This window comes from Lucilia cuprina, chromosome 3 (genome assembly GCF_022045245.1).
Source record: "Lucilia cuprina isolate Lc7/37 chromosome 3, ASM2204524v1, whole genome shotgun sequence".
Taxonomy (NCBI): domain Eukaryota; kingdom Metazoa; phylum Arthropoda; class Insecta; order Diptera; family Calliphoridae; genus Lucilia; species Lucilia cuprina.
The window spans coordinates 62,416,653-62,444,509 of NC_060951.1; the positions used below are offsets into that span (position 1 = coordinate 62,416,653).

The 27,857-nt window shown below is 30.3% G+C and overlaps 4 protein-coding genes across 9 annotated transcripts in view; 1 reads left to right on the forward strand and 3 right to left on the reverse strand.

Annotated features, from left to right (window-relative positions):
* Window positions 1-3,803: 3,803 nt before the first annotated feature.
* LOC111682977 (brefeldin A-inhibited guanine nucleotide-exchange protein 3) lies at window positions 3,804-15,072 on the reverse strand. 4 transcript variants are annotated; one of them, XM_046946314.1, is made up of 8 exons: window positions 14,796-15,072; window positions 14,146-14,306; window positions 13,808-13,941; window positions 11,034-11,674; window positions 10,652-10,972; window positions 9,261-10,518; window positions 8,829-9,199; window positions 3,804-8,766 (listed from the first exon to the last, which is right to left on the reverse strand). In XM_046946314.1, exons 2-8 carry the CDS (start codon window positions 14,228-14,230, stop codon window positions 5,496-5,498), a joined length of 6,081 nt encoding a protein of 2,026 aa, XP_046802270.1. In that variant the 5' UTR covers window positions 14,231-14,306; window positions 14,796-15,072; the 3' UTR covers window positions 3,804-5,495. The 4 variants fall into 4 exon arrangements, with proteins under 4 accessions (XP_046802270.1, XP_046802269.1, XP_046802268.1 ...); XM_046946313.1 differs by having other exon boundaries at window positions 14,146-14,418; XM_046946312.1 differs by having other exon boundaries at window positions 14,772-15,072.
* Window positions 15,073-18,634: 3,562 nt separating this feature from the next.
* On the reverse strand, window positions 18,635-19,649 carry LOC111682990 (malignant T-cell-amplified sequence 1 homolog). Its single transcript, XM_023444994.2, has 4 exons — window positions 19,514-19,649; window positions 19,288-19,440; window positions 18,920-19,222; window positions 18,635-18,843 (listed from the first exon to the last, which is right to left on the reverse strand). The coding sequence occupies exons 1-4, from the start codon at window positions 19,522-19,524 to the stop codon at window positions 18,762-18,764; spliced, it is 549 nt and encodes a 182-aa protein (XP_023300762.1). The 5' UTR covers window positions 19,525-19,649; the 3' UTR covers window positions 18,635-18,761.
* Window positions 19,650-19,927: 278 nt separating this feature from the next.
* On the forward strand, window positions 19,928-27,128 carry LOC111682994. Of its 2 annotated transcripts, none has more exons than XM_023445000.2 (3): window positions 19,928-20,064; window positions 20,128-20,542; window positions 26,628-27,128. In XM_023445000.2, the coding sequence occupies exons 1-2, from the start codon at window positions 20,005-20,007 to the stop codon at window positions 20,518-20,520; spliced, it is 453 nt and encodes a 150-aa protein (XP_023300768.2). In that variant the 5' UTR covers window positions 19,928-20,004; the 3' UTR covers window positions 20,521-20,542; window positions 26,628-27,128. The 2 variants fall into 2 exon arrangements, with proteins under 2 accessions (XP_023300768.2, XP_046803557.1); XM_046947601.1 differs by lacking the exon at window positions 26,628-27,128 and adding an exon at window positions 23,394-24,109.
* LOC111682992 (blood vessel epicardial substance) overlaps window positions 22,650-27,857 on the reverse strand; it is a 46,558-nt gene continuing 41,350 nt past the window's right edge. The window contains exons 7-8 of one of the 2 annotated variants that reach the window (XM_046947598.1): window positions 24,237-24,269; window positions 22,650-23,515 (exon numbers count right to left, since the gene is read on the reverse strand). In XM_046947598.1, the coding sequence (XP_046803554.1) occupies window positions 23,451-23,515; window positions 24,237-24,269 (98 nt within the window). In that variant the 3' untranslated portion in view covers window positions 22,650-23,450. The remainder of the gene's footprint in view (window positions 23,516-24,236; window positions 24,270-27,857) is intronic. The other variant, XM_023444998.2, reaches the window with a different exon arrangement.

Genomic DNA, 27,857 nt, shown 5'->3' on the forward strand with positions numbered 1-27,857 from the left:
CGATTTTACTTTTTATTAATAATTTGTTCTTCACTAAAGACTACTAATGACTAGATCAAACTGTAAACCCGGCTATAACATTGTCTTACTTTAGATTAGTCTTTAGTCTTAACTACATATATATCAGTCTAAAGTCTTGACTATAGATCAGTCTATTGTCATGACAATGTACTATTAGGTTTAGGTTTGTCTTTAGTCTTAACCATTGATTGGTCTATAGACTTGGCTATAGAGTGTTGACTATAGATCTGTCTTAACTATAGAGCAATCTATAGTCTTGACTGTAAATTAGTCTATAATCATTGGCTATGGATCAGGCTATAGTATTGACCATAAATCAGTATATAGTCTTGACTATAAATAAGTCTATAGTCTTTGACTATAAATCAGTCTAGAGTCTTGACTGTGGACTATAAATCTGTATTTAGTATATAATCTTTACTATGGATCAGTCTATAGTTTTGACTATAAATCAGTTAATAGTTAAGACTATAGATCATAGACTGATCTGAACTATTGATCGGTCTATAGTCTATAGTCTATAGTCTTCACTATAGATCAGGCTATAGTATAGATCAGTCTATAATATTCACTATATATCAGTCTATAATATTGACTATAGATCAGCCTATAGTATTGACTATAAATCAGTCTATAGTTTTGACTATAGATCAGTTTATAGTCTTGACTATAGATCAGCCTGTATATACTCTTGCCTATAGTTCAGTCTATAGTCATGATTATATATCAGTCTATAGTCTTGACTATATATCAGTTTATAGTCTTGACTATAGATCAGTCTATAGTCTTGACTATAGATCAGTCTATAGTCTTGACTATAGATCAGTCTATAGTCTGGACTATAGATCAGTCAATACTTTTGACTATATATCAGTCTATATATCAATCAGCCGATCAGCCTATACTCTTGCCTATAGTTCAGTCTATAGTCTTGACTGCAGATCAGCCTATAGTCTTGACTATAGATCAGCCTATAGTCTTGACTATAGATCAGTTTATAGTCTTGACTATAGATCAGTCTATAGTCCTGAGTATAGATGAGTCTGTAGTCTGGACTATAGATCAATTTATATTCTGGACTATATATCAGCCAATACTCTTGTCTATAAATCAGTCTATAGTTCTATAGATCAGTCTGTAGTCTTGTCTATAGATCAGTCTATAGTATTGACTATAGATCAGTCTATAGACTGGACTATAAATCAGTCTATAATCTTGACTATAGATCAGTCTATATTTTTGACTATAGATTAGTCTATAGTCTTGACTATAGATCAGTCTATAGTCTTGACTATAGATATGTCTATAGGCTTGACTATAGATCAGTCTATAGACTTGACTATAGATCAGTCTATAGGCTTGACTATAGATCAGTCTATAGTCTTGACTATAGATCAGTCTATAGGCTTGACTATAGATCAGTCTATAGTCTTGACTATAGATCAGTCTATAGTCTTGACTATAGATCAGTCTATAGTCTTTACTATAGATCAGTCTATAGTCTTGACTATAGATCAGCCTATAGACTTAACTATAGATCAGTCTATAGTCTTGACTATAGATCAGTCTATAGTGTTGACTATAGATCAGTCTACAGTCTTGATTATAGATCAGTTTATAGTGTTGACTATAGATCAGTCTATAGTCTTGTCTATAGATCAGTCTATAGTCTTGACTATAAATCAGTCTATAGTCTTGGCTATAGATCAGTCTATAGGCTTGACTATAGATCAGTCTATAGTCTTGACTATAGGGCGATTTAAAGTCATGGCTGTTGTTTACTACATATAAGTCAAAGTTTTGTGAATAGATCAGTATAAGTAGATTAATATTTTCTTTAGGTTGATTAATGAATATTTTGATATAACTTTTACTTACCAATTTGTTATAACACCTGACCAACGTTTGCTTTTCATAAATTTTGAAATAAAAAGACTTTTCTTCATTTTAGTTTGATTTTAAAAATGTTTTATATTTTTAAACTGAAATATTTTCATTAGTGTATACATATAAATATAGTATTAGTAAAGATGCAATAGTTTAGTTTTATATTATTTTTTCATAATTTTTGTTTTGTTCCATTTTATAATTATATTATTATAATATTTTATATATTATTTTAAAAATTCCCAAAACTATAGTTGTTTATTATGCTTTTATGGATGCGTTTGTTTTTTTATATTTTGTTTGATAGTCAAGTACTTGTTTTTTGACCATTTAAAAGGACTCTTTATTTTATTCACTTGACCTACTTATGAAATGAAATTTAAATAATATAATTGAATAAAACGAAAAAAAAACAATGTTTAGATTTATTAATTACAGCTGATTAACTTAAAAGTAGTTTTTAATATTAAATGTTAAGTTCTTAAACAATTTGCAGTTAATGGTGAAAAAATTGTGTTTATTTAAATGAAGTTTTAGACTACTGAAAGATTTTAGTTTGAAATTTATAAAATGTTATATTTCACCATTTTTTAAAAGATTTTTCTGGCTTAAGTTAACTAAAACAAGGTCTTTTTAATTTCTTTTTAGAAAAATGTATATATTTTTATGTTATCAAAGTAGATTTTTTTAATAATGTTCGCTCCTATTTCTGGTTTATAAAGGCTTTGTTTGCATTGGCTAATTTAAAATTATTTTTTACTATATTTTTAATCTATGGCTAAATAAAAGGTCTCAAAACATTGTTTTTTTCTGAAATTGCAAATATGAGGGTATCATTTTGTAAAAAGTTGAAAATCTATTTCCTAATTACATCACACATCTGTCAAAGTTCAAAAATAGTGCATTGAATCCTTACTCTAAGATATTGTAAGATTTATAGTCAATATTTAAAAGTCCACTATTTTTAAAGTCTAATCTCTAGTGAAAATTTTAAAACATATTTTTGTTCAAGACTTTACACTTTAAAACTATGGACAAAACTCTAGACCGATTATAGAATTTAGAATAATTTGTAGTTAAGTCTATAAACTGATCTGTATTAATGACAGTAGACCGATCTATAGTAAAGATTATAGAATGGTATATAGTCAAGACTTTACAAGGACTAGTTTATACTACAGACTTATCTACAATCTGAACTACGTATGTATATAGATATCTAGAATAAATTCTATCGAGTAATCTATAATTAAGACTGTTTACTTGTCCATAGTTTTTAACGAAGACTACAGAATTATATTCTAGAGTATATTCTGATCTACTATCAAGGGTAGATCTTCAATCAATACTATTAACTGATCTGTAGACATAAGTGTAGATAGATCTTTAGTTAAAAGTGTATATTATTATACAAACAGATCTATTGATTATTGAAATGTTCAATAGTCTTGACTATATATCAGTCTATAGTCTTGACTATAGATCAGTCTATAGTTTTGACTATAGATCAGTCTATAGTTTTGACTATAGATCAGTCTGTAGTTTTGGCTATAGATCAGTCTATAGTCTTGACTATAGATCAGTCTATAGTCTTGACTATAGATCAGCTATAGTCTTGACTATAGATAAGTCTATAGTCTTGACTATAGATCAGTCTATAGTCTTGCCTATAGATCATTCTATAGTCTTGCCTATAGATCAGTCAATAGTATTGACTATAGATAGGTCTTTAGTCTTGAATATAGTTCAGTCTATAGTCTTGACTATAGATCAGTCTATAGTCTTGACTATAGATAAGTCTATAGTCTTGACTAAAGATAAGTCTATAGTCTTGACTAAAGATAAGCCTATAGTCTTGACTATAGATAAGTCTATAGTCTTGCCTATAGATCAGTCTATAGTCTTGACTACAGATCAGTCTATAGTCTTTACTATGGCCAGTCTATAGTCTCAATCAGTCTAAAGTCTTGATTATAGATCAGTCTATAGTCTGATCTATAGTCAAGAGTAAATATTAATCTATAGTAAAGATCAAGACTAGAAACAGATCTAGAGTCAATATTTAAGGCTGATCTATAATCAAGATTATAGATCTATCTTTAGTCCAGATCTAATACTGATTTTTGGTCAAGATTTAGGTCTAAAATATAGCCAACAATGACTATAGTCTTTCAAATTATCTGTAGTTAATGCCATAAACTGATATATAGTAATGCCAATAGACTGACCTGTAGCCAAGACTAAAGACTAATCTTCAGTCAAGTCCAAAGACCAATAATAGGCAAGTCTATAAATTAAACTATAGATAAATCACGACTATAGACTGGCCGATAGTTAAACCCATAAAATTATCTAGGATCAAAACTTGAAATATATATAATGATCTAAAATTTTAAATAAATTTTCAACTTTTTATTCTTAAATTATATTGAAAACTATAAATCTACAAAATATCAACTAAGTTCAACTAATAAAAGTTTAACTAAATTTCGAAAGCAGCTAAACAATACTAACAGATATTAAACAATACTTTAGATCGTAAATACTATTTGCATATTTATGGTTTTGAAACCTTTATTTTTTTGAAATACGATTCTATATACCTATGTAGTTATGTAGTATATGACTAAATGAAGTCGAGTGATTTGAAATATTGTGTGTAAATAATGAAATACTATTACATATATTTACTTTTACTAAATAGGCTTGTCTTTAATGATAATTTCTTTATACAGACGTATAGACAATATTTTGTTGTAGCTGCTAGGTGCATTAAAAGAGATAGAATGAGACTGAGACTAATAGATAGAGATAGTTAGAGAGAAAGAGAGAGAGAGTTTAATACATAATTAAATGTTGCTTTAGTAGTAAATTCCTGATATCTCTGTTGAGTTTTTACTTTGAGTCACTTTTGTTATAATATTTCACTTCCAATCGTACCAATTTTTTATAGTTTAGGTTTTTAAACATAAATATTTTATAAAACTAAATGAGCAAATAAGAAGGGGAAACTTAAGGTGTTAAAAGCAATAGTAAGATCAGTTCATAGATCTCTTTAATTGGGTTTACTAAAGTATTCAACACCCTTTTAAACCAAAATTTATAAATTTATGAAACTAAAAAATTTTGTATAAATATACATATATAAATATAGAAGCTTTTTATAAAAGCAGGCAATATATGACTAGATTTTTTAATTATATATACTATACATTTCATTAGTTAATATACTATATTAATGTATAATATGTATGTATAGGTATATTTATGTATATAAATATGTATATATATTTATAATAATCTTATAATGGGCGGTAATGGGCGGCTAGGATTTTTGTTTAATGTTTTAGTAGTTGCAGTATGTAAATATGTATATTTTTTATAATTAATATTTATACTTTATGGTGGGTATGTGTATGTAAATATATGAGTGTGTGAAAAAGAGTTTTGCAGGGAATTCAGGATTTAAAGTTTAAAAAAGAGAAAGATATTTTGGATTTTTTGGTTGGATTAAAAGCTCTGTTGCGCTTGTCATACATATTATTAATACACACTTACAAGTCAAAATAAAACTCAACAAGCAAAACCTAAAATTGGTTAACTTTTAGTTCGTTGCCTTGCAACTGCACCAAACGGAATGCTTCACGTATTGTCGGCGTCATTAGTAGTTTTAGATTACCCTCCGCTTCACCGGGTAGTGATCTTAGCAATTCCATAGAAGCCACTACTAATTGCGCTAAAGCGGCTCTCTTATAATTGGAGTCTTTAAGAATGCTGGTAGCTCTTTGTTGTTCGATTTCGGGTGATATAGTTTCCGATTCGGGTTTTTGGGGACGATTTGTATCGAATGGATTATTACGGCTTTTAGGTTGAAACTCACTGATTAATGTGGTCATGGTAACGCTTTCCTCTTCGGGTGATTGTGTTAATCTTTGGGGTGAATAATCGTTGTTTTCGGCCAGTCCAGTGGAGCTGCCATTTTCTATATTGCCATTCAAAGTAATACACATAGATTTGATATTTTTTGCTGAAGTATTAAGTTGCGCCTCTCCCGAACGTAAACGCCCATTTTCTATATCATGCAAAGTAGAGTTGCTTAAGTACAGTTCACACACCAGATTCCAGGCATCTTGTAGGCAAAATAAGTATCTAACAAAGTTCTCCTTTTTCTTGACCTTAGTGGTGTTAAGACGTGAGCAGGATTCCAGAATAAAATTCAAATCCTCTGGTCCTAGGTTGTAAATAACAATATCGTTTAAATAGGAATCGACCAAAGCTATATAGTAAATCATCCAAGAGGAAGTCATCTGTTTGTATAGATTTGCCGCATACTCTATATTGGCCACCTTTTGCATAAGAAACTTAAGACCAGGACGAGAATCAAATTCCAATGCACTAGTTAGGAACTGCAAGCAACAACGTAATAGTATCTCCTTGGAACGGAAATCCAAGTCATAGTCATAGCATTGTTGTGTAGCGGTGGTGTAGTTGTCAAAAATACAAGTGGACACAGCCTGTGGTACACATTTTAAACGGGACAGCAAAAGTTTGGCCACCAATTGTAAAAGCATTTGATTGGCCAACAAACCCACCACTAGGGTCTTGAAGGGTATTCTTATAACAAAATTATCGAGATTGGAATTGAAGCCATTATTTTGGGGATACAAAAGGAACGAATAGCTGCGATCATCAGTTAAATGTTTATCCAAATGATTGTTTAATTTAGCTCCCGGTTCACGCTGATTATCAGAAAGAAACACCTGCTGGGCCAGTGAATAAATGCGTGTCAATTCATCAATGGTGCTGTCTCGTCTAGCGGCCACCTTAACATTAGCACAGTCGCCATAAAAACTATTAGATTTTTCATGGAAAGCAAAAGATAATTGGCGCAATGGTGCTATGGTTACAGTACAGGCCCTATGTATAGCCGAGCAGGCTATCATCCATTGGTATTCATTAAACAAAGTGCCGGTAGAGAGTATAACATGTTTTAAACAGGAAACACCAACTCGAGCCACTGTTTCTTGAACCTGGGCGGCACATTCGATAAGCACCAAAAGCAATTGTTTCAAGGCCAAAGTAGCCGAGTTAGATACTTTTGTGCTGGTCTCTTTAGAATCTTGAGAACTTTCCTCGCTGGAAGTACTGTCATATTGCGCTCCTCCAACACCATTAGCTACTCTCTCTTCCACCGGCTCGGTAACAAACTTCAACTTAGAATAAGCATTATCCTTGGGTTGCACTATCTGTGTAACACGAGTCCTAGTATTCGTTGCCTGTTTGCGCACTTCGGGCAAAGACATTTTAATAAAATCTACCACTAAATCAGTGGTCATGCAACAGCAATGCTTGAAATTTTTCTCCACCATTTGCCAAGAGGTGCCGGTCTTATTGATATACCTCAACCAATCCTGTATCATGGGTATTAATAAGTGATTAATGCAATAGAAACCAAATTCTATGCCAGGATTTGTTAGTAGATTCTTAAAATGCTTAAAGATTGTCTGCAATATGGGAGCCTGATGTGAATAGGGACAAACTATTAAGGAGTTGGTTAGACCATCCAAGAGAAGAAACCATACTTTAAGTACACCTGAAGGTTTGTCCATTTCATCGATTTTTACTATGGTCTCCTTGTCGATGTGCAATGAGCGATATGAAATCATATGTTGTTCATTTTTAGTTTGTAAATAATCGTTGCCAAAATATGTGAAATTTTCCATGGAATTGGGTATGTTGGCATCAATAATGTGTGTGTAAGAAATACCCTTGATCTTGTAGGTGGAATGGAAATTCGGGCATTTCGGCATATTGTACATGAAACCTAAAATGGAAGAGCAACGTTCTAGGAAACGTAAAGTTTCATGCAAGAATTCTGTGGGTCTAAAGTTATTCTCATCATCATTTGAAACGCCACCACCACCCGAAGATGAGCCAATATTCGAACCGCTCCCTCCACCACCTCCGCCCACACCTCCACCACCTCCGCCCACACCTCCACCACCCCCTCCTCCAGCGCCGGGTACCTCGAGAAATGATAGTAAGCACAAAATACAATCGAGGCCCGCATTAGCAAAAACCAAAGTGTTGTCAGAATCTAAAAATACTCTAAATATGTCGATGATATTGCTTGCGTTTAACATGCGGCTTCTGGCATTGCGTAAAGTGCCAAACAAGGGACGCCAACCCGAACGTATTTCAGTACGATGAGCTTCCACGATTTCGTATAAACATGCCACAATTTGATCCTGAACATCAGAATCGCATGAGTCCATGCTTAAAAGATTCTCAAATGGTTTCAGTAAAGCCTCATTAAAGTGGAAGTAGGGTAGTTCAGATTGTTCCACCAATAAAGCCGTAACTATATCATGTATATACTCTATAGCTCGCTTTGATATAACACGATCGCGATGACAAGCGGCGTCCATTAGATGCGGCCCCGTTATGGCCCATATCTTGAGAATGTGTAATAAGGGCCTAGGGCTGCGAAATACTTTTAAAGTAACATCACCTATACGATGCAAAAGTAAAGACATAGGCAAAGTATCATGTTTACGCCAACCCTTGCTGGGCCACCAAACTCGACTGCCTTTACGTGTGGTGTTATTCTTGTATAACTGTTCTCTGGAGGCCCTACAGAGATTTTTCAAAAACTGGCATAATGAAGGCAAACTTAAACGTTCGGCTGCATCACTAAAGAGATTTTCAGCCTGCTGGGACAGCCCACAAAGAACTTTGGTTGTATCGCTTGGACTCAGTAGCACAGTTTCGTTGGTGCCCGAATAGACTTTAAGAATCGAAGTAATATTTGTATTGGGACTACGTAGTGGAGCTTGTAGGAAGCTATAGACATCAACACTGTAAGAGAAATGGGAATGTAAATAACTGTAAATATTTAAATTTTCTCACCAAGTTCTCACCAAGTTTCATCATCATCTATGGGTATGGACGCCAAATTAAGTTTTTCATTTTGACCACCATTACATTGCAATTTTTCTCCTGTCTCTATGTCACGATTGCCATTTGGCGATGACGTTGGTACCGAAGGATTACGCATGCTAAATATCTCATGCTCCAACTGGCTGACATGACGACAAACGGCGAATATAGATTGCCAGCAATCTGGACTATAGGAACCTAAATTAAGACCTCCACTAAGCACGACATCCATCGACAAAGCCTGACTGGCAGAAATACGCGGTCCCGTCGTTTGGCAAACGTTCGAAGCTAATAAGTTAAGAATCTTACCAGCCAAGTGTTGTAAGTTAAGGTTATTGCTTAATGTAGCAGCCTATTAAAATGAAGTGAAATTAGAAATTTCTGAAATTTTGAGAATAGTTTGTTACACATACCGAGTGTAGACCATCCAAACACATGGCATATAAAGCCTCGCCATTCGATTTGGCAGTTTTGCTTTTAACCCTCAACGTGCGTTTAGATAATGCCACAAATTTACTCGAACTGGAAGATGGCAAATCACCTAATCCTGAACTTAATACCAAAACCATGGAATCCCAACAACAGGTTAGCAAACGTCGACTTAGTTTCTTAGCAGCTTCACGCCTTGCAGTACTGTGTTCATCATCCGTATACTTAACATTAGCGGACTGAAGTCTTTGCCACTCGGACATCATTTGTGTAGCCCCTAAACCACCAGCATCACATAACATATCGATCAAGGCACAACGATTATTACCTCCCTCCTGGTCATTACTGTCTAGAGATTCTAATATATTTAGAACCAATACACTCTGATACAATTCACATAACCAAGCTGAGGATAGATATACCAAGACGCCGGTATTCTGGACGGATGTAACAAACTGTTGCTCAGACATGGGTATCATTATCTCCTTTTGCATGTCTGCATAATAGCCGGCTTTCTTTAGTTGCCAACTTAGCAGTAAAGCTGAGTAAATGGCCAAATATATGCCATCAGCATTAATGACTGTAAAGTTATAATCAAAATCGGAAATATTGGCGCTGTTCTCTTGACACACAGCTGAGGCAAACTCCTGCATGGCCTCGTCGACTTCAATACATGAGCGTAAACGCAATAGTTTAGGAACCAAATCGGAGTGTAAAGCTTTAGCAAAATCCCGTGCATGTTGACGATCGGTGTCAACATCGGAACGTACCGGAATTACTGGCACTTCCAGATTAGTATATGGCCAGCGATTAAGTTCAGCTCTTGAAGCCTCATCGCTAGATGTAGAATGTTCTTCATCTTCGGGTCCCTCAGTATCGCCAGAACCATTCGAAGCCGCATCATTTTCTATATGATGATCACCATCACTTTCTGATCCCGACGAAGCTTCATAAACACTTTGCCGAAATTCAACGACAGCATCACGATAAGATGCCGGTAAACGAGCCATTGACTGATAGGTTAAAGGTCCTGTATAGTCGGCATCTTTTAATTGCCCGTAACGTGAGTTTACTACATTGACAATTTGATCACTTATCATTGCTTCTGTCAATTCGCCGGTACAAAGTACTTGTAGACTTTGTAGCAGGGCTACCATGCATTCAACACTTGCTTGTAAACTGGCCTCGACTACTGTACTGTTTCCGGCGCCATAAGCACATTCTTCCATTGCATCGATCATTCTGAAAGAGAGAAAATGTATTATTATAAAACATAATTTTTTTTAAATTTCGATTATCATAAAATGTTCCTCTTTTAGTCCCAGAACTGGAACTGAACTAAAAAGAGAACTGTGTTCTCTGAAGTTTTACTTACAATCTAAAGAGAGCCATTTCATCACTACAGCCCTGGACAGTAGTTTTGTCGGCATAAAGAATCACAGCTAAATCGATTAAACGTTCTGGACTACGGAAAATTTCTCGTACGCATTTTAATGGTTCTGTACGATTTTGTGGTGTAGGCAGCAAAAGCATGCGATGGAATAAAGCTTCTAACATGGGCCTTAAAGAGCCATGAGAGCCAGCTATTCTTAACAGTTGAATACCCGTAAGATAAACACAACGGGCTTGAGCACCATCCAAGCCAGGACCAGTAAAAAACCCTCTAGCCTCATTTTCTATAATGTGTAAAGCATCTCTGGAAATATAAAAGAACTATTAGATAATGCAATTTTTTATTTATAGAAAGATAAACCTACTTATAAGTAAATTTTTTATCCAAATTTACTCTTCCCGGAGAACCCAATGCAGCCGCCAAAGTAGGGCAAAACTTTTGCCATAAAAATGAAGTAAAATGTGGATTGGCGTATACGTTACGTGGCAACGATGAAGTCAATGTTAATATACATTCCGTTAAATACAGAGTGCAAGTGTTCTCCACTTTTTTATTAGGTGAACTGGTAACATTTGGTTCCACCAAACGACTGCAAAGCCACTGCATTACCGGTATTACCTCATTATATACGGCGGTAGCCTGAGTTTGTGTCATTAAACCAGCAGGGGCGGTTTTCTTGACATCCTCTGCCTCTTCTATGAGAAAAGTACAAAATGTTCTTAAACATTGTGAAGCAGCTGCTAAAGAAGCCGCTTTAGTGGCTCTCGAACCCAATTCCCAGCATTCCCCACAACGTGAGAGAATCTCGATAAGTAGACGTCCATTTAGGGTACAAGCAGGAGAACAAGCCATAGCCAGAAAAAGTCTTAAAACATTAACCACGGTATCTTCATTACTGGTTGTAGGCAATATACTAGAGGTGGCCCTCAATAGTTGTGCTGGCAACCATACCGAATCATCTTCCGGCTCCAGGCCAATATAGAAACGTTCATCTTTTATTATTCTCTGCAAAATGGTGTAATTTTGTTTAGTGTAAGAATTAGTTATTTGTCATACGTATTGTAGTCCACCTAGTTTTTTTGTAGCTGTTAGATGTCAGGGTTTGTTTACATTACACAGAAAATGTAAACAAAAATAACGTAATTGTAATGGAAATGTTTGTATGTTTAAAATGTTGGGTTTATTTGTATTTCTTAGACAAAAGGCAAATTTGTTAAATAGTATTTATACAGTTTTGTTTTACTGTTAATTGATTTTAATATTTAATGTATTTTCAAAATATTTAATGCGAATATGTAGTCTCATATCGTTCATTTAGTTCAAAAATTGTGTAACTCAAAGTTAGTTTTTATACCCTTCACCTTCGTGAGAAGGGTATATATAAGTTTGTCATTCCGTTTGTAATTTCTATAATATAATTTTCCTACCCTATAAAGTATATATATTCTGGATCCTTATAGATAGCGGAGTCGATTAAGCCTTGTCCGTCTGTCTGTCTGTTGAAATCAGTTTTTAGAGGTCCCCAGATATCGGCGAGATCCGAATTTTCAATGATTCAGTTAGACATGCTTTCGAGAAGATCGCTATTTAAAATCAGCAAAATCGGTCTATAAACGGAGATATGAGCAAAAATCCGAGACAACCTCTGAAAATTTCAGACATTTTTTTCATGCTTTGTTAAAAAAGCAACAACAACAACACTGTGAATTGGATAAAGATGTACATGTGCGTGTGGAGATGTATTTGGTTTTATTCAGCTGTGTATTTTTTTTTGTGTGTTTGGATGCTATTCTGTTCTCACGATGGTGAAGGGTATAACAAGAACAAGGAGATAAAACAGGTAATACAGCTCATGTTTGTTTGAGGGTGGTAATACAGTTTGACGGTGGTATTACAGTACAACGGTTAATATTTCTTTCTGCTACAGTTTATATTTGTTTGTGTGAACGTTATGTGTGACATGTGTGCAGAGATACAAAATAAATAAAAACTGTTTTTTAAAACATACTTGGTGAAGGGTATATAAGATTCGGCACAGCCGAATATAGAAATATTACTTGTTTTTATTTAATATTACAAGATATCTGATATAGTGTTAAAATCTATGATAAGTTTAAATTTTTTCAAGAATGTTTAAAAGTTTTTTTTTACAAGATTCCACTATTAGAAATGCATACATTGTAAATATAAGTAGTCATAGATGGTTTGATGGGCTTTGTAAAATCGAAAACAACACTGATAAAAATTTGAATAAGGGAAACATATTTTTTTATTAAAAAATATAAAGACAATTGCAATTTTTTAATAATTACTTTTACCGCTATATTTTGACTATTTTAGAACTATTAAAATGTTTCAGCATTTTATATCAACCATCGCCCACAGTTAAATATCACACACAGTTTCCTCCAACAACATCTACGAACAATTGACATTTTGATTTTGCAAAACATTTACAATTTTTAATCCTTTGTCGCACACACATATGGATGAGTATTAAATAAAAATTCAGGAAATTCTATACACGTTTGTCGTTTGTATTCTACACAATATTTCCTTAATACGAGCATTAAAACAAAAGCTACACACAATAACAATATTAAGCGAAAGTAGTTGAATACACAATAGTGGTCGTGGTTGGTATTGGTGATGATAGCGATGGTGCTATTGTTGTATTCCATTTAGACAAAACGACACTTGATCCTTTTGTGCAATATATATGAAAGTAGTTGCATTGAACGAAACTACAAACAAACACAAGTACTTGTATTGTTATTGTATACATAGAAAACCCAATAGTCTTAAAGAAAGTTAAATGAATCCTTTATTGGATAGTAATTTAATTTAAGAACTTTTTAGTTTTAGTTTAGTTCGTATTTATTTCTAGTTCAGCTTTAGTTATTCTCTAGTTCAGTTCTAGTTCTAGTTCAGTTCTAGTTCAGTTCTAGTTCAGTTCTAGTTCAGTTTTAGTTCAGTTCTAGTTCAGTTCTAGTTCAGTTCTAGTTCAGTTCTAGTTCAGTTTTAGTTCAGTTCTATTTCTGTTCCAGTTCAGCTCTAAATCAATTTTTTATCAAGAACTGCGGAGCAGTCTGATTGTGTACGATTTTAAAAGTGTATTTAAGTTTTCACTTCACTTACATGCAATCCGTTTAAGCCCATTGTTACAAATTTTGGTCGCTTGGTGTCTAATGCCATTTGCAGTGCTGTAAAGCACACCGAACGCAATTCATGTGATGGATCTCGATGTATACCATGTTGTCGATATAATTTATCTGTAAAAAACAATGAAAAAATTAAACGAAAATTAGAAAAATACTACACATAATGCAAGCATTTGTAGTTAAAACTATGTACATATATTTAGCTAGCTATACAATTTCCCAATGTAACTAATACTTATAGCAGAAGGACATCAAGGAAAGAGAAAAAAGTACGCATGTATAAGGATGTTGTTGGCTGTTTAAATAAAAACTTACCGTATGCTATTTGTGCAGTCTGTCGAAGGGCATTATGTTTAGTCCCTGTAGACTCCTTTATTATCAATAGAAATAAATCTTCCATATTTGTGTTGAAATTTGTCTGTTTCTTTTTTCCAATTGTTTATTTATTTTTTAATTTGTAATATCTTTATTGAAAGCTTATTTTCATCAAGTTTAAATTTTAATTACACTTTTTATTTTAGCTTTATGTATATATGTATGTATGTATGCTGGATATAGTTATTGTAATTGCTTTTTGTTGCTGTTGTCCTGTCAACAAATAAATCAATATTTAAGATGTTGTTAATGACGCTCTACTGATGACTACGATGTCGATGACAACGACAATACTACAAAGCTATAAGTCTTAAGGTCTAAAAAATCCTTTGTGTTTTCATGTTGCAAAAACTTTATTTTATGTTCTCTATTGCATATGTGTATGTAAATATTTTTCGTTATTCTCCTAAAGCAATATTTTCTTTAATTTTATAAATTTCAAATATGTGCCTTAAGCTCCATCATACATACATACATATGTACATACATATAATAGTACACTCATCTTACATATGTTTGCACTATTTATGATGACTCAACTTCATGGAGTGAAAAAAAGTACATACACGAGTATCCCATAAAAAATGTACCCTTTTTGCTTGCTTCAGCTATACGATAATAATATTCAAGGTTTTAAATTTTCTATTTTTTTCTTAATATATTTAATTATTCCTTGTTTTAATAACTATAGACTTTTGTTAGTTTAATATTTAATTAATTTTCGTTATTAATTTACTTTTAATTAAAATATATTTTATTTTTTCTTAATCTTTATTTTGTATATACAATTTTCTAAGTAATTTTTATATTTTAGAATTTGTTTTATTTTTCGGAAATTATTCAGTTTTTCACTTATGTCTACATGGACTCTCGTTTTATGACTGTTATTGCTTGCCTCAAATAATGTACATCATGCTACACAGTAACAGTTTGTCGGGGATGAAAATTTAGAAATTTTTAAGTACTTTTCTTTTTTTGTAATTATGTAGTCTTTTGGTACTATTTTTGTACAAATTTTCAACTTTAATTTTACTTAGATAGTTTTAGAATTATCGAAGTTAAATTGATAGTTAATGGTTTGAAAGGAATAAATCTAAATATTTTAAATATATTCAAAATCGGTATTCAATCCTGTTTAATTGAATAATATATGTAGTTGAATTCAATTCTAATAACGGTAAACCAGTTTTAGATTAAATATGAAATGCACTTTTTTCAAAATCTGTATATTTATTTGTCTATCTATCTATCTATCTATCTATCTATCTATCTATCTATCTATCTATCTATCTATCTATCTATCTATCTATCTATCTATTTATCCATCTATCTATCTATCTATCTATCTATCTATCTATCTATCTATCTATCTATCTATCTATCTATCTATCTATCTATCCATCTATCTATCTATCTATCTATCTATCTATCTATCTATCTATCTATCCATCTATATATCTATCTATCTATGTATCTAACTACCCATCTATCTATCTATCTATCTATCTATCTATCTATCTATCTATCTATCTACCTATATATCTATCCATCTACCCATCTATCTATCTATCTATCTATCTATCTATCTATCTATCTATCTATCTATCTATCTATCTATCTATCTATCTATCTATCTATCTATCTATCTATCTATCTATCTATCTATCTATCTATCTATCTATCTATCTATCTATCTATCTATCTATCTATCTATCTATCTATCTATCTATCTATCTATCTATCTATCTAACTACCCATCTATCTATCTATCTATCTATCTATCTATCTATCTATCTATCTATCTATCTATCTATCTATCTATCTATCTATCTATCTACCTATCTATCTATTTATCTATCTATTTATCTATCTATCTATCTATCTATCTATCTATCTATCTATCTATCTATCTATCTATCTATCTATCTATCTATCTATATATCTATCTATATATCTATCCATCTATCTATCTATCTATCTATCTATCTATCTATCTATCTATCTATCTATCTATCTATCTATCTATCTATCTAACAATCAATCCATTTAAATGAAAGAAAGTACTTAAAAATCATTACAGTACAATTTTCTTTTTAAATAGTACCATCTCTCTAATAACTACGACAATTGTTTATCCATGCGCATGTCCTTTTCGAAAGAGGGGCACTAAAGTTCACTAGTTTGTGGGAATGTTTGCAAGTGAGTGCGCTTTATCTCAATTATATAAAAAATCAATAATTTATGGCAATTCCCTTATTGTTAATATTATTATTTGTTGTTGTTTTATTTAGTTTTTGTTATTTTTCTAATTCATTCTTCTTTATCATTTGTATTGTCTTATTCCAAAGACACACACTCACACATATCTTTCTTCCTGTAAATTTATTTGTTTCGTATATTTTGTTTTGATTTTTTTTTTTTACTTTGTTGTGTTACGGACTTGAGTCTCTACTGCTTGAGTTGTGAGTCCAACACATTCACTCACTATTGTCTTGAAGCCTGTTGGTATCTTTTTGGATGATGAGATGTTGATGATGATGTACACACACGGCGAGACACAGACTGTGTATTAACAGGTGGTTTATCAACTTTTGTAGGAGAAACAAAAAAAATGCTGAATAAAAGAATGATATAAATGTTTTTATGGCATAAATTATGCATACATACCAGCAACAACAAAGGTCACCCAGTAATCGTTTCCGTCATCATCCTTTTAATGAGCGTTTTGCTTGTTGTGCCCCTTTTTAATGATTTTGAACTTGTAAACATGTTTTTTGTTTGTGAAATAAAATTAAATATGAAAATAATGAATAATTTGCGCGCTTATGATAGAAATATTTTATAACAAGTAGGAAAGTATAGTCGGGCATGGCCGACCATATGATACCCTACACCATGAGTATATTTTTACAATTTTTACTTTTATAAAATTTTTATTTTTTGTAAAGAAACTTTTATGTTGAATATTACCATAATTCCAAAATATTTAAGCCATTTATTGATAAAAAACTAAAATTTCTAAATGAGGCTTTATATAGGTCAAATATGGGCCGATCCTCGGTAAATTTGGGAAAAGGATATATTTCTAAATAACAGTTATTTTTGTTGAGTTTCATTGCGATACAAATGGTTACAAGTCAATTTTAGACGTTTAAGTCATTTTTTGAAGGGGGGTTTCTATGGGGGCTAGGGTCAAATATAGGCCGATCCTTACGAAAATCTGCAGTATCATTTATACTTATATAAAACTTATTTGTGCCAATTTTTAGAGAGATAGCAGAATATTTGACGTAATTATAGCATAAAAAGTTCAAATCGGGAGGTACGGTTGTATGGGGGCTAGGTGAAATAATGGACCGATTTCAACCATTTTCAATAGGCTTCGTCCTTGTGCCAAAAAACATGCTTGGTCCAAATTTCATCAAATTATCTTGAAAATTGCGGCCTGTACCTTGCGCACAAGGTTTACATGGACAGCCGGACAGACGGACGGACGGACGGACATGTCTTAATCGACTCAAAAAAATTATTCTGAATCGATCGGTATACTTTAAGGTGGGTATTGGACCAATATTTTTGTATGTTACAAACATCAGCACAAACGTATAATACCCTCCCCACTATAGTGGTGTAGGGTATAATTACATGTGTATTTAGAAATGAATATATTCTTAGTTCAAAAATAGTAAAATTTTAATGACATTTTCCTTTTGATTTTTTTTAATGAATTTAAAACCAAAAGTACAGATGCATTGTATATAAAAACATTTCAAATTTAATTGGAACTATCTTCTGATATATGTACATACTTTTAACATTTCAATGCGAATTTTATTCCTCTTTCTTTCGCATATGTACACATGTATATAAAATTTATCCTTGTCAATAAGGATACAAATTTGTAACTGTGTTCTAAACCAGTTTGCAAAATCAAAATTTGCTAGAATTAATCAATCTTGTATATACCTGCCTGACCAGCATATACAAGAAAATAGACTAGAAAACAGACTTAACTATAGACTAGACTACAGAATAAACTATATATAAGACTATAGGCTAGGAAATAGACTAGCCTATAGACTTCATTATAGATTAATCATGACATTTCGAACATTTCCGATTCGAGTTACAGAGTTGTTTTTTAAACACTTTTTTAATAGATAGGCACTTCTCTTCCGCATTTCGATTACGTTTCCGCATTCAGTTACGCAACTATTGAAAATGAGTATTCCTTCAAAAATTGGAATCGTAAGAATAAGAAGAAGCATTCAACATTAATATCGTAACTATGTTTTTGTGAGATCTTATTTTAGTGATTTCAAACGGAGAAAATTTCGATACGTATTAAAGTAGAGAATAGGGGAGAATGTAAATATCAATTTTCGTAACTCACCTTAATTAACAAGACCAAAGAAAAAGTTAGAATAAGTTGCAGTTTATACATAATCTGAATGTGACATTATAATATTTGTTTCTTTATTAATTTACTTGTACATATAAAATGCAATTAATATTCTTAATAAAAAGCTTGTTTGCTACAGTAGGACTAGATGAATTTACTTAATAGGTTTCATTTTCCACAAACCATCATTCAAATAATGACAATTTTCCACACCAATACCTTTGTTGACTTTAGCACTGTAAAAATAATTTAAATAAATTAATAGAGTACAAGGAATTTTATAATTCATATTGAACTATAAAATTTACTCACATTTCTTCTGTAGACAATGTTGTTATGCCAATAGCTAAAGCATGCTCTTTACCCTCAGCCATAATGGCAACAATGGTATTCTTTTCGGCCGGTGTCATCATGGCTCCGGGCGAGGTTAAGCCGGGACACATAATATTAGCACCACTTAAAACGAAACGTATGGCACCCTTATCCACCTGCTGCATATTAACGAAGAAGGGAAATTTGTGCAACAACTTCAGTGTTGGCATCCATTGGCCATCACGATGACGGAAAAATACCTGTTCGCCGGCACCATTCAATAGCAATTCAATGTGGTCATGACTAAAATGTATAAAACGACAAATAATAAAGAAAACATAACAATTTCTTCCTCACGAAACTCTTACCATTTAGCTATGCGGTATGTGTCCTTTTTGGGTAGAATAACATCAATGTGTGACTCTAACAAAGGATAGGTTTCTAGCAACTTTGCTCTAATTCCTTTTTGCACCGACGACTTCAATTGCTGTATGGATGAAACACTTTCTTTTTCTTCGAATCTAAAATGTAATTGTATATAAAAAGCAAATAGTTTTTTCCTTTTAATTTGTGTTATTGAATTGCAAAACCTACTTTTTGAACATTGTGAGGGCAGTAATATAAAAAAGAACTAATAATAAATTTAGTAAATGCAAAAAATATGCGTTAATAGTAGAGGTGGAAGTCAGCGATGGCACTATCGATAACTATCATACGTTTATATGTATTGACATCGTTAAAGTACCACATGTTTAAATAGGGTTTCTGGTAAAGCATAAAATTTTAACATAAAAATTTAAAACAAAATCGATTATAGCCGTAAAAGTAAATAAAGTTAGAAAGTAGCAAGTTAACTAATATAACAAGGTAAAACTTAAAAAAATTTAAATTTTTGTTTAATTTTGATCACTGCTAAAATCATTTTTAATCGATTACGATTACTAACATTAAACAGGGCGATTCATATTTTTATGGAAATTACATTTATTAGATGTGGCAACCTTATGATTTCTCACATTTATTTGTAAAATTGTAAACAAAACTTATAGCGTCCGTAAAAATAAATTTATTGTTACACAGAAGAAATGGAGTTCGCACTACCAGAATTATTAAGCCGTGATGATATATTAAGAATACTTAATCAAGTAAGTAATTTTATAAAAGCTATACAACAAAAAAACCTAATTGTTTAACAAATAATTTTACAGCGTCATTTGCCAATAGAAAATATGAATGAATTAACCCATGATGAACTTTTAAGGGTGTACAAAACGTTTGTAATGCCTCTTTCCCGGCGACCAGAAAGAAGTAAAAAATGTAAACATAATTCTATTGTTGCAGATACAAATCACGATTGTGTTGGCGAGAAGATGCAACGTACTATGCAGATGGAAACTATTGACAGCATCTCCAACTCAATGGATATAGATTTTCCCAGTGTTACTTTATGTCCTGTAGCCAGCACTAGAATGACTAGCCCTTTGGGTGAAAAACGCCGTCAAGAAAGTAGTGATGAAGATTATTTGGATATGTTCGAAAATGACTATCAATTTCAATTGAGTTCGGTTACAAAACGTATTCGTATAAATACATTATCGTGATTTTGACTTTTTAATAATTTAGGTAAGATAATTGAATATTTTTAAGCTATGGTATTAAATGGAATTTAGTTATTAATAAAGTAAATATTATTAATAACCATTAATCATTATAGATGAATATGAATTATGGGTTTGTGTAAATATTTATAACACCAAGAAAATAATAATGACTAACTGATTTAGGAAAAAATAATTTAATATAGAATTTACCGCAATTCTAAAGGCTTTATATGTATATTTGAATGTATCATTATAAAAATTATTCTTTAAAAATAATTCAGAAGCACTTTTATGTTTTCGTCAATATCTTTAGAAAATTATATCAAATTACACCTGTTTCAATTTTCAATCAAAATAATCTTTTTTCAGTTAATTAAATTTTGTACCAAAAATCTACTTTTAAGGGCAATTTGTGTGATCTCAAAATAGGATTATTTTTAAATTTAGACCTGGTTTAAAAAATTTAGAAGCAGTTTTATGTTTTTAGATTATAAATAAAAAATGCATTTTGCATTTTTTTAAGATTTCTTAGGGCGGGATTTTAGATAATGATAATCTATATTCTTTGTTTAAACCTAGTTTAATATATGTTTTGTGATTTTCAGTAAACTTTACTGTTTACTTAGTGCGAGTTTTTCTGATAATCTTCATTCTTTGATTAAACCTGGTTTAATATATGTTTCGGGTTTTTCAGTTATCAGTAAAGTTACTTATTATCTTAGTTTAACTGAGTGTAATTGGCCAATTAAATTCAAGTTATAAGTAGGGTTCTATAGTTGAAACGAAAAGTCAACTTTTCAACTTTTTTCATTTAGTTAAAAGTCGACCTTTCGACTTTTTGCATTTTATGAAAAGTCGTTTTTTCGGCTTTTCGAATTTTTTCATTTAATTAATAGTCGACTTTTCGACTTTTTCCGACATTTCGATTTTTTGACTATTTTCGACTTTTTTCCGACTATTTTTTTTTCGAATTTTTGACTTTTTTCCCCTTTTTTAAAATATTTTACTATTTTTGACTTGTTTCTACAATTTTCGAGTTTTCGACTTTTTACGACTTTTCGACTTTCTTCGATTTTTTTCGACTTTCAGACTTTTTACGACTTTTATTAACAAAGTAGACTTTTCGACTTTTTTTACAGACGATAGTCGAGTTATCGACTTTTTGGGAACAAAATAGTCGACTTCGACTTTTTTCGACAAAAAACCGATTGTTCGATTATTCGAAAGTCGATTTATAGAACCCTGAGAAAACACAATGAACAAAAACAATAAAACAATGATTTCGGAAGAACAAAAACTTCATATTTTAAGTAAATTGTAATTTTCTGATTTGTTTTGTTTTATTTTTTAAATGTTTATTTAGCATTTTTCCAAAATTTTTCATTTTACAAATGTATTATTTGCAAAAAAAAAAACAGCTGTTCATTGTTTATGTTTTTGAGAGAAAAGTTGACAATACTAACAAAGTTAACTGAACTTAAATCCAAAACTGAAAAACACAATTATTGGTTAAAGTCCACCTAAATTTGTTCCTAGTTTAACAGCAAGTTAAGCCTAGTTTAACTGAGTAGTAAGAAACCCTTCCTTAGTAAATAATACAACATTTATTTTTTATTTTGAATTTTTTTTATTCGCATACAATATTTGAAATATTTTATTCATTTTTGTTAAGTTCTTTATTATTATATTCCTTTTTTTTTTTGGTATTTGGTTTTCTTTTTTTTTATTTTTGAAATTTATTTAGTTTTATTATTATTTATTACATAAATTACATTAAAAAAATATAACAAAAATAAAGGTACACACCAATTGTTGTTATTGGTTTAGATTGTTGCTTAAGGAATAATTGCCTTAAAAAAAATAAAACCAATTATGGGCTTTAAAATGCAACTTTTATTAAACCCCATATAAGTTTATTTTAAGTTTGTTTTAAATTACTTCTCTTCAAGTTTTACTAAAATTAAACTATTTTTTTTTTTGTTTGTTATTATTTATAATTAATTGTTTTGTATTTTTTAAGTTTTAACAATTTGCGATTTATCTATTATTTTGTTTTTTTGTCACATTTATATACTTACTAAAGTTTTTTGTTTAATTTGTTTTAAATTAAATTTTCTTTTGTTATGTTCTGTCTTATATGGTAAATATATGAAAAAAAAAATAATCATAATAATAATAATAATTTTGTATATATAACAATTTCGCTAAATATAAATGTTTTTTTTTTTAACGAGAAACAAATTTTGGATATAGAGAATACAGATTTGTTTAAAGAAGAATTGGTTGTTTTTAGTAAAGAAACGGTTAATCTAAAAACGATTTCAATCAAACTATTCAATTTTTTTTTAAAAAAAGGGTCAAAAAATCTAAGAATGTTGCTTTAGTTTTCATCATTCTGTCATCTCAAAAAACCACTGTATTAATAGAAAGTTTTTCCCCAATAACAGTCCATTAAAATTCTAAAAAAGTTAACTGATCTTAAATAAATAAAACACAATCATTGGTTAAAGTCCGGCTTAATTTGTTCCGTGATTAATCTAAAAACATCTGTCGAATTCCGACACGAAACTTAACCTATTTAATCCTTTCTTATTTTTAAAGTTGTTGCATTGAACCATGTGGACATAGAGCCAAATAACAAAAACAATAACTTAACAAAGAGTTTGGGGAACTTTTTGAACAATTTTTTAACTTTTAACAAAATTTCCTCTAAAAAATACAAAAGCACAATTAACATAACCTCAAAATAAAATCGAAATACACTCCATGTCCATAAAATTTGTTTCTCACATACAATAAACATTACAATTATTATTCTTTGAATAAAATTTGTATCTTAATTGCTAATAATACTCAAAAATTATTTTTCATAGTCTAAGCTTACAGGGTCGACGACGAGCACTATATAATAGCAAGATTTTCTTACGTACTCATACAGCCGTCTCGGTATCAGTCTCGTCTATGCGTCCCAAACGCCATGAATTTGGATCTCCTACTGTAAAAAGAGAAATATTTTGTTTTTGTTGTTTTTAATTTAATTAAAATAAAGTGTTTTTTTATATAAATCAATATTAAGGCAACTCATCGAAAAAATTGATTAATTGTTAAGCAAACGAAAGAAAACTTTAAGAAAATTGTAAGGAAAACTTAATCATTTGCAAACTTTAAAAGTTTTTGGATAACTACAACCAACATATCTTTTAAACGGGACATTTGCTTCCAAGCTCAAATGAACTGTTTAAAAACGTTGACATTTTTATTGTAATAATACCAGCAAGTGGGAAGGAATCGTTACATAACTTTTAAATATTTAAAATGAGTCACCTTAATATTTGTCTTAAATTTTAATCATTACTTGTTGTTTTTTATCATTTTTCTAAATCCAAAAGAAAAATAGAAACAAAAATATCTCAATCATGCAATTTATACAATCATAACAAAAAATATCTAAAACATTTTAGTTTAAAAGAAAAACCAAACAAGGATTAACCTAATACTAAAACGAATTGGACATTTAATTTATAAAAAAAACATTACAACACAAACACATATACAGTAGTAAACGAAATTGTAATTGTTTGTATTTACAAACACATTTTTTTATAATTTTGAACAATATTTAATCAAAAAAATAAAAAAAACTTCGAAACTGAAAATAAATTTTTAGTTTTTAATCAATTAGTTAATTATAAATTAATTGTTTTTCAAATACTTACCACTTTCATAATATTTCGATATCCGTGGTAGAGCTATTTATTATTGTTGTTGTTATAGTTGTCATTGTTTTTGTAGTTGTTGAAAACAAAAAAAAAAGAAAATCAAAATTAAAATTTCACAAATAAAAAGTATTTGAAAAAACAAAAACGAACAAAAGAAAAAAAAAACCAAAATTAAATTGATTGAAATTTGTTCTTTAATGAATTAGCAATAATAACACAAAATTGTAATAATTAATTTATTTGTGAGTGAGTGTATGTTTTGAAAAACAAAACAAACAAATTCTTGTACTTTTTTTTAAGAATTTGTGGGAAAAAAAGTAGTAAAAGGTAGTGGGGGGTATTTTAAGGTTTTAAGCAATTGTTTTAATAAATCGGCCACAACTTGTTGTTACAACAAACAAAATTCAATTGAAATAATACGTAATTATAGAAGATTTTTCTTTAATTTTATTTTTTTTTCCAAATTTTTTATAATTTTTATTTTTTTAAATTAGATTATAAATATAACAATAACTTAATGAAAGGTTAGCATAACTTAATTAAAATTTATCTTAATTATATGTTTTATAACCTTTCATTATTTGTAGTATGTATGTGTATAGTGTGTTCTAGTGGGTAAATTAATGCTAAAGCAAGAATCGGAATTTTTTTGTTGTCTTTGAAAATTTTTAATTTTTGGAAATAATTGTGTAACATATTTTCTACAAGATTTGTATGCAAAAAAAGTTGTATTTTTAAAAACTTTTACGTATTTCATATTTTACGTTCCAATACTCTCACAAGACCTTTTGACGTCAAATATATGTACATACAAAGCCGCCAGACAAATTTTTGTAAATTTTTCATAATTCTAAATTTATAACTATATTATGCGTTTGTTCTTTTTAAATATAAATTTGCATATCTTTAGACTTAAAATGTTTCATTAAAATTCATTTACGTATTCATTTAGTAAATAGTAAGTTTGTTAGAAAAATTTGTTCCAATATAATTTGTAAAGCGTTTACTAGCAGAACGAATTTGAACTTGACTTGACCTCACTACTAGAACTCACTGAACAACTGCAATACTATTGTTTAGAGTTAAGGGGAACTTGGACTTTAGACTAGTTTACAATTGAATTTATCAAAGTTTACTTGAACATAAAATCATATGCTTGAATATGAGTACTGCAAAAGTCTTAGGTTGGTTGTAACTGGATGTTCTTCCCTGGTGAAAAAACTTCCGGTTGATACAGCTGTTGCTGAGTTGACAATCTTTGGCAAATTGAGAATCGGGTCGTTCCGGAGGGGAGATCGAATTTTCGTGGGAACGGTTATAAACATTGGATTCCTAAAGTAGTCAAACAACCAACCCACAATATTTTTTATCTTATAGTTTGTTACGTAGTCAATAATCTAGTCACACTATAGACTAGACTATAGACTAGACTATAGTCCAGTTTAGACTATAGACTAAACTATAGTCTATTCTATAGTCTAGTCTATAGTCTAGTTTATAGACTAGTCTATAGTCTAGTCTTGTTTATAGTCTAGTATAGTCTAGTCTTGTCTATAGTCTATTGTCTAGTCTATAGTCTAGTCTATAGTCTAGTCTATAGTCTAGTCTATAGTCTAGTCTATAGTCTAGTCTATAGTCTAGTCTATAGTCTAGTCTATAGTCTAGTCTATAGTCTAGTCTATAGTCTAGTCTATAGTCTAGTCTGTAGTCTAGTCAATAGTCCAGTCTATAGTCTAGTCTATAGTCTAGTCTATAGTCTAATCTATAGTCTAGTCTATAGTTTAGTCTATAGTCTAGTCTATAGTCTAGTCTATAGTTTAGTCTATAGTCTAGTCTATAGTCTAGTCTATAGTCTAGTATATAGTCTAATCTATAGTCTAGTCTATAGTCTAATCTATATTCTAGTCTATATTCTACTTTATAGTCTAGTCTATGGTTTAGTCTACAGTCGAGTCTATATTCTAGTCAATAGTCTAGTTTATAGTATAAACTTAAGACTAATTTATTTATAAGACTTTTAATTTAAGTCTATTCTAGTATTGTCTATAGTCATCAGTGTCTGAAGTCCAGTCTATAGTTTAGTCTGTAGTCTAGCCTATAGTCTAGCCTATAGTATAGCCTATAGTCTAGTCTATAGTCTAGTCTGTGTCTAGTCTATAGTCTAGTCTGTGTCTAGTCTATAGTTAGCCTATAGCCTGGTCTATAATATAGTTTAAAGAAGAGTCTAATCTGTAATCTAGTCTAGTTAAGCTAGTATATATTCTAGTCTATTCTATAATCTAGTCTTTTGTATATATATAGATATTTTTTTAGTTGGAAATTTCTAATTGAATCAATAACAATTGTTCCTTATAACTTGTTCTTTTTATACATTTACTTTATTTACAGATTGGGAAATAATCACTGTTTTCTGGGCTGTAAAGGGCGCTGTTTTTTTATTGAAAAAATCTAGAACTCCAAGGAACACATTATGAAGCTTAAAAGATTTGATTTCAAGGAAGTGTTTATATAAAAGCAAGCGTTTTTATTAAAACGATATGTTTAAAGTTTTCATTAAAAATATTGCTAAAAAAAAGGTAATATCGATCTGATCTAAAATAGCCAGTCGGCAAAAGTACGTTATTCGATAACAAGCGAAATTATTCTTTAAATTAAGAATTCTTTTAATATCGAATAAACATAATTTTAGCGGCAAAAATTGATATAATATTACTCTAGTGATCAAGAAATATTTGTACAAAACTATAGTTAGATTTTATTAGGAAACTTTTAAAATGCTTATTTGTTATATAAATAAGTTAATAAAACTTTTTAATTTTATTATTTTGCTACTTAATTTAGTATTTTATTATTAAGATAATTATGTAAAATAAATGAAATTTAAATTTGCTAAAACTGGTCATTCTTTTTATTCAGTTTTTTTGCTATAACTTTATTTAATTTGTTTCAAACTTGTGTTTTTATCGTTTTCCATTTTAGTTAGTTGGTCACGTTAAGTTAAATTTGTCCGAATATGCAAATTGTTAAAATTTTGGTAAAATACCAGGCGGGCAGAATTTCCAGCAATTAACTTTTGTATTTTATTTTTAACTAAATACAGCATACATTTAGGCTGTAGATTTTATACAGTGCACCCTGTTGGCTTTAATATAATAGGAAACACCATATTGCGGAATTAGTTTAAAGATAATAATAAAGCATACTTTAGGACATTACAAATTCGGTTATTTAGCAAAATCTAGGATAATGAAAAATTGCTTCGGAGTTATAAAAGATGTAAAATTATAAAAATTGCAAAATAGTGAAAAAATAGAAAATTTTATTAAAAAACAAGAATTAAAAAAGCTTATTAAATAAAATTTTATAAAAAAAAGTAAAAATTATCTAAAATAGTTGTTGTAAGTTGTTATAAGATTTTAAGACTTGTCACACATTCCAAACGAAATGGATTCAATTGTATAGTTATTTCATATGATTTCGATTTTGAAAATTACTGGTGAATATGAAAATAATTTAACAAAGTCTAAAGAAACTAATACTTCTTTGAATTTCGTTAAATTATTTGTTTATATCCACCATCAAAAAGATAGTGAATTTGTCTGTGTATTTAGTTTGTTT

What these genes read in the sequence shown, in the direction of transcription:
- LOC111682977 (XM_046946314.1), bottom strand. Translation starts at nt 14,230, where the DNA reads ATGGAAGATTTATTTCTATTGATAATAAAGGAGTCTACAGGGACTAAA. An exon ending in GTTTGGATGGTCTACACTCG is followed by an intron (nt 9,200 to 9,260) that starts GTATGTGTAACA and finishes TCATTTTAATAG; the next exon opens with GCTGCTACATTAAGCAATAA. An exon ending in ATAGATGATGATGAAACTTG is followed by an intron (nt 8,767 to 8,828) that starts GTGAGAACTTGG and finishes TTTCTCTTACAG; the next exon opens with TGTTGATGTCTATAGCTTCC.
- LOC111682990 (XM_023444994.2), bottom strand. An exon ending in ACATACCGCATAGCTAAATG is followed by an intron (nt 19,223 to 19,287) that starts GTAAGAGTTTCG and finishes TATACATTTTAG; the next exon opens with TCATGACCACATTGAATTGC. An exon ending in ACATTGTCTACAGAAGAAAT is followed by an intron (nt 18,844 to 18,919) that starts GTGAGTAAATTT and finishes TTATTTTTACAG; the next exon opens with TGCTAAAGTCAACAAAGGTA.
- LOC111682994 (XM_023445000.2), top strand. Translation starts at nt 20,005, where the DNA reads ATGGAGTTCGCACTACCAGAATTATTAAGCCGTGATGATATATTAAGA. An exon ending in TATTAAGAATACTTAATCAA is followed by an intron (nt 20,065 to 20,127) that starts GTAAGTAATTTT and finishes ATAATTTTACAG; the next exon opens with CGTCATTTGCCAATAGAAAA.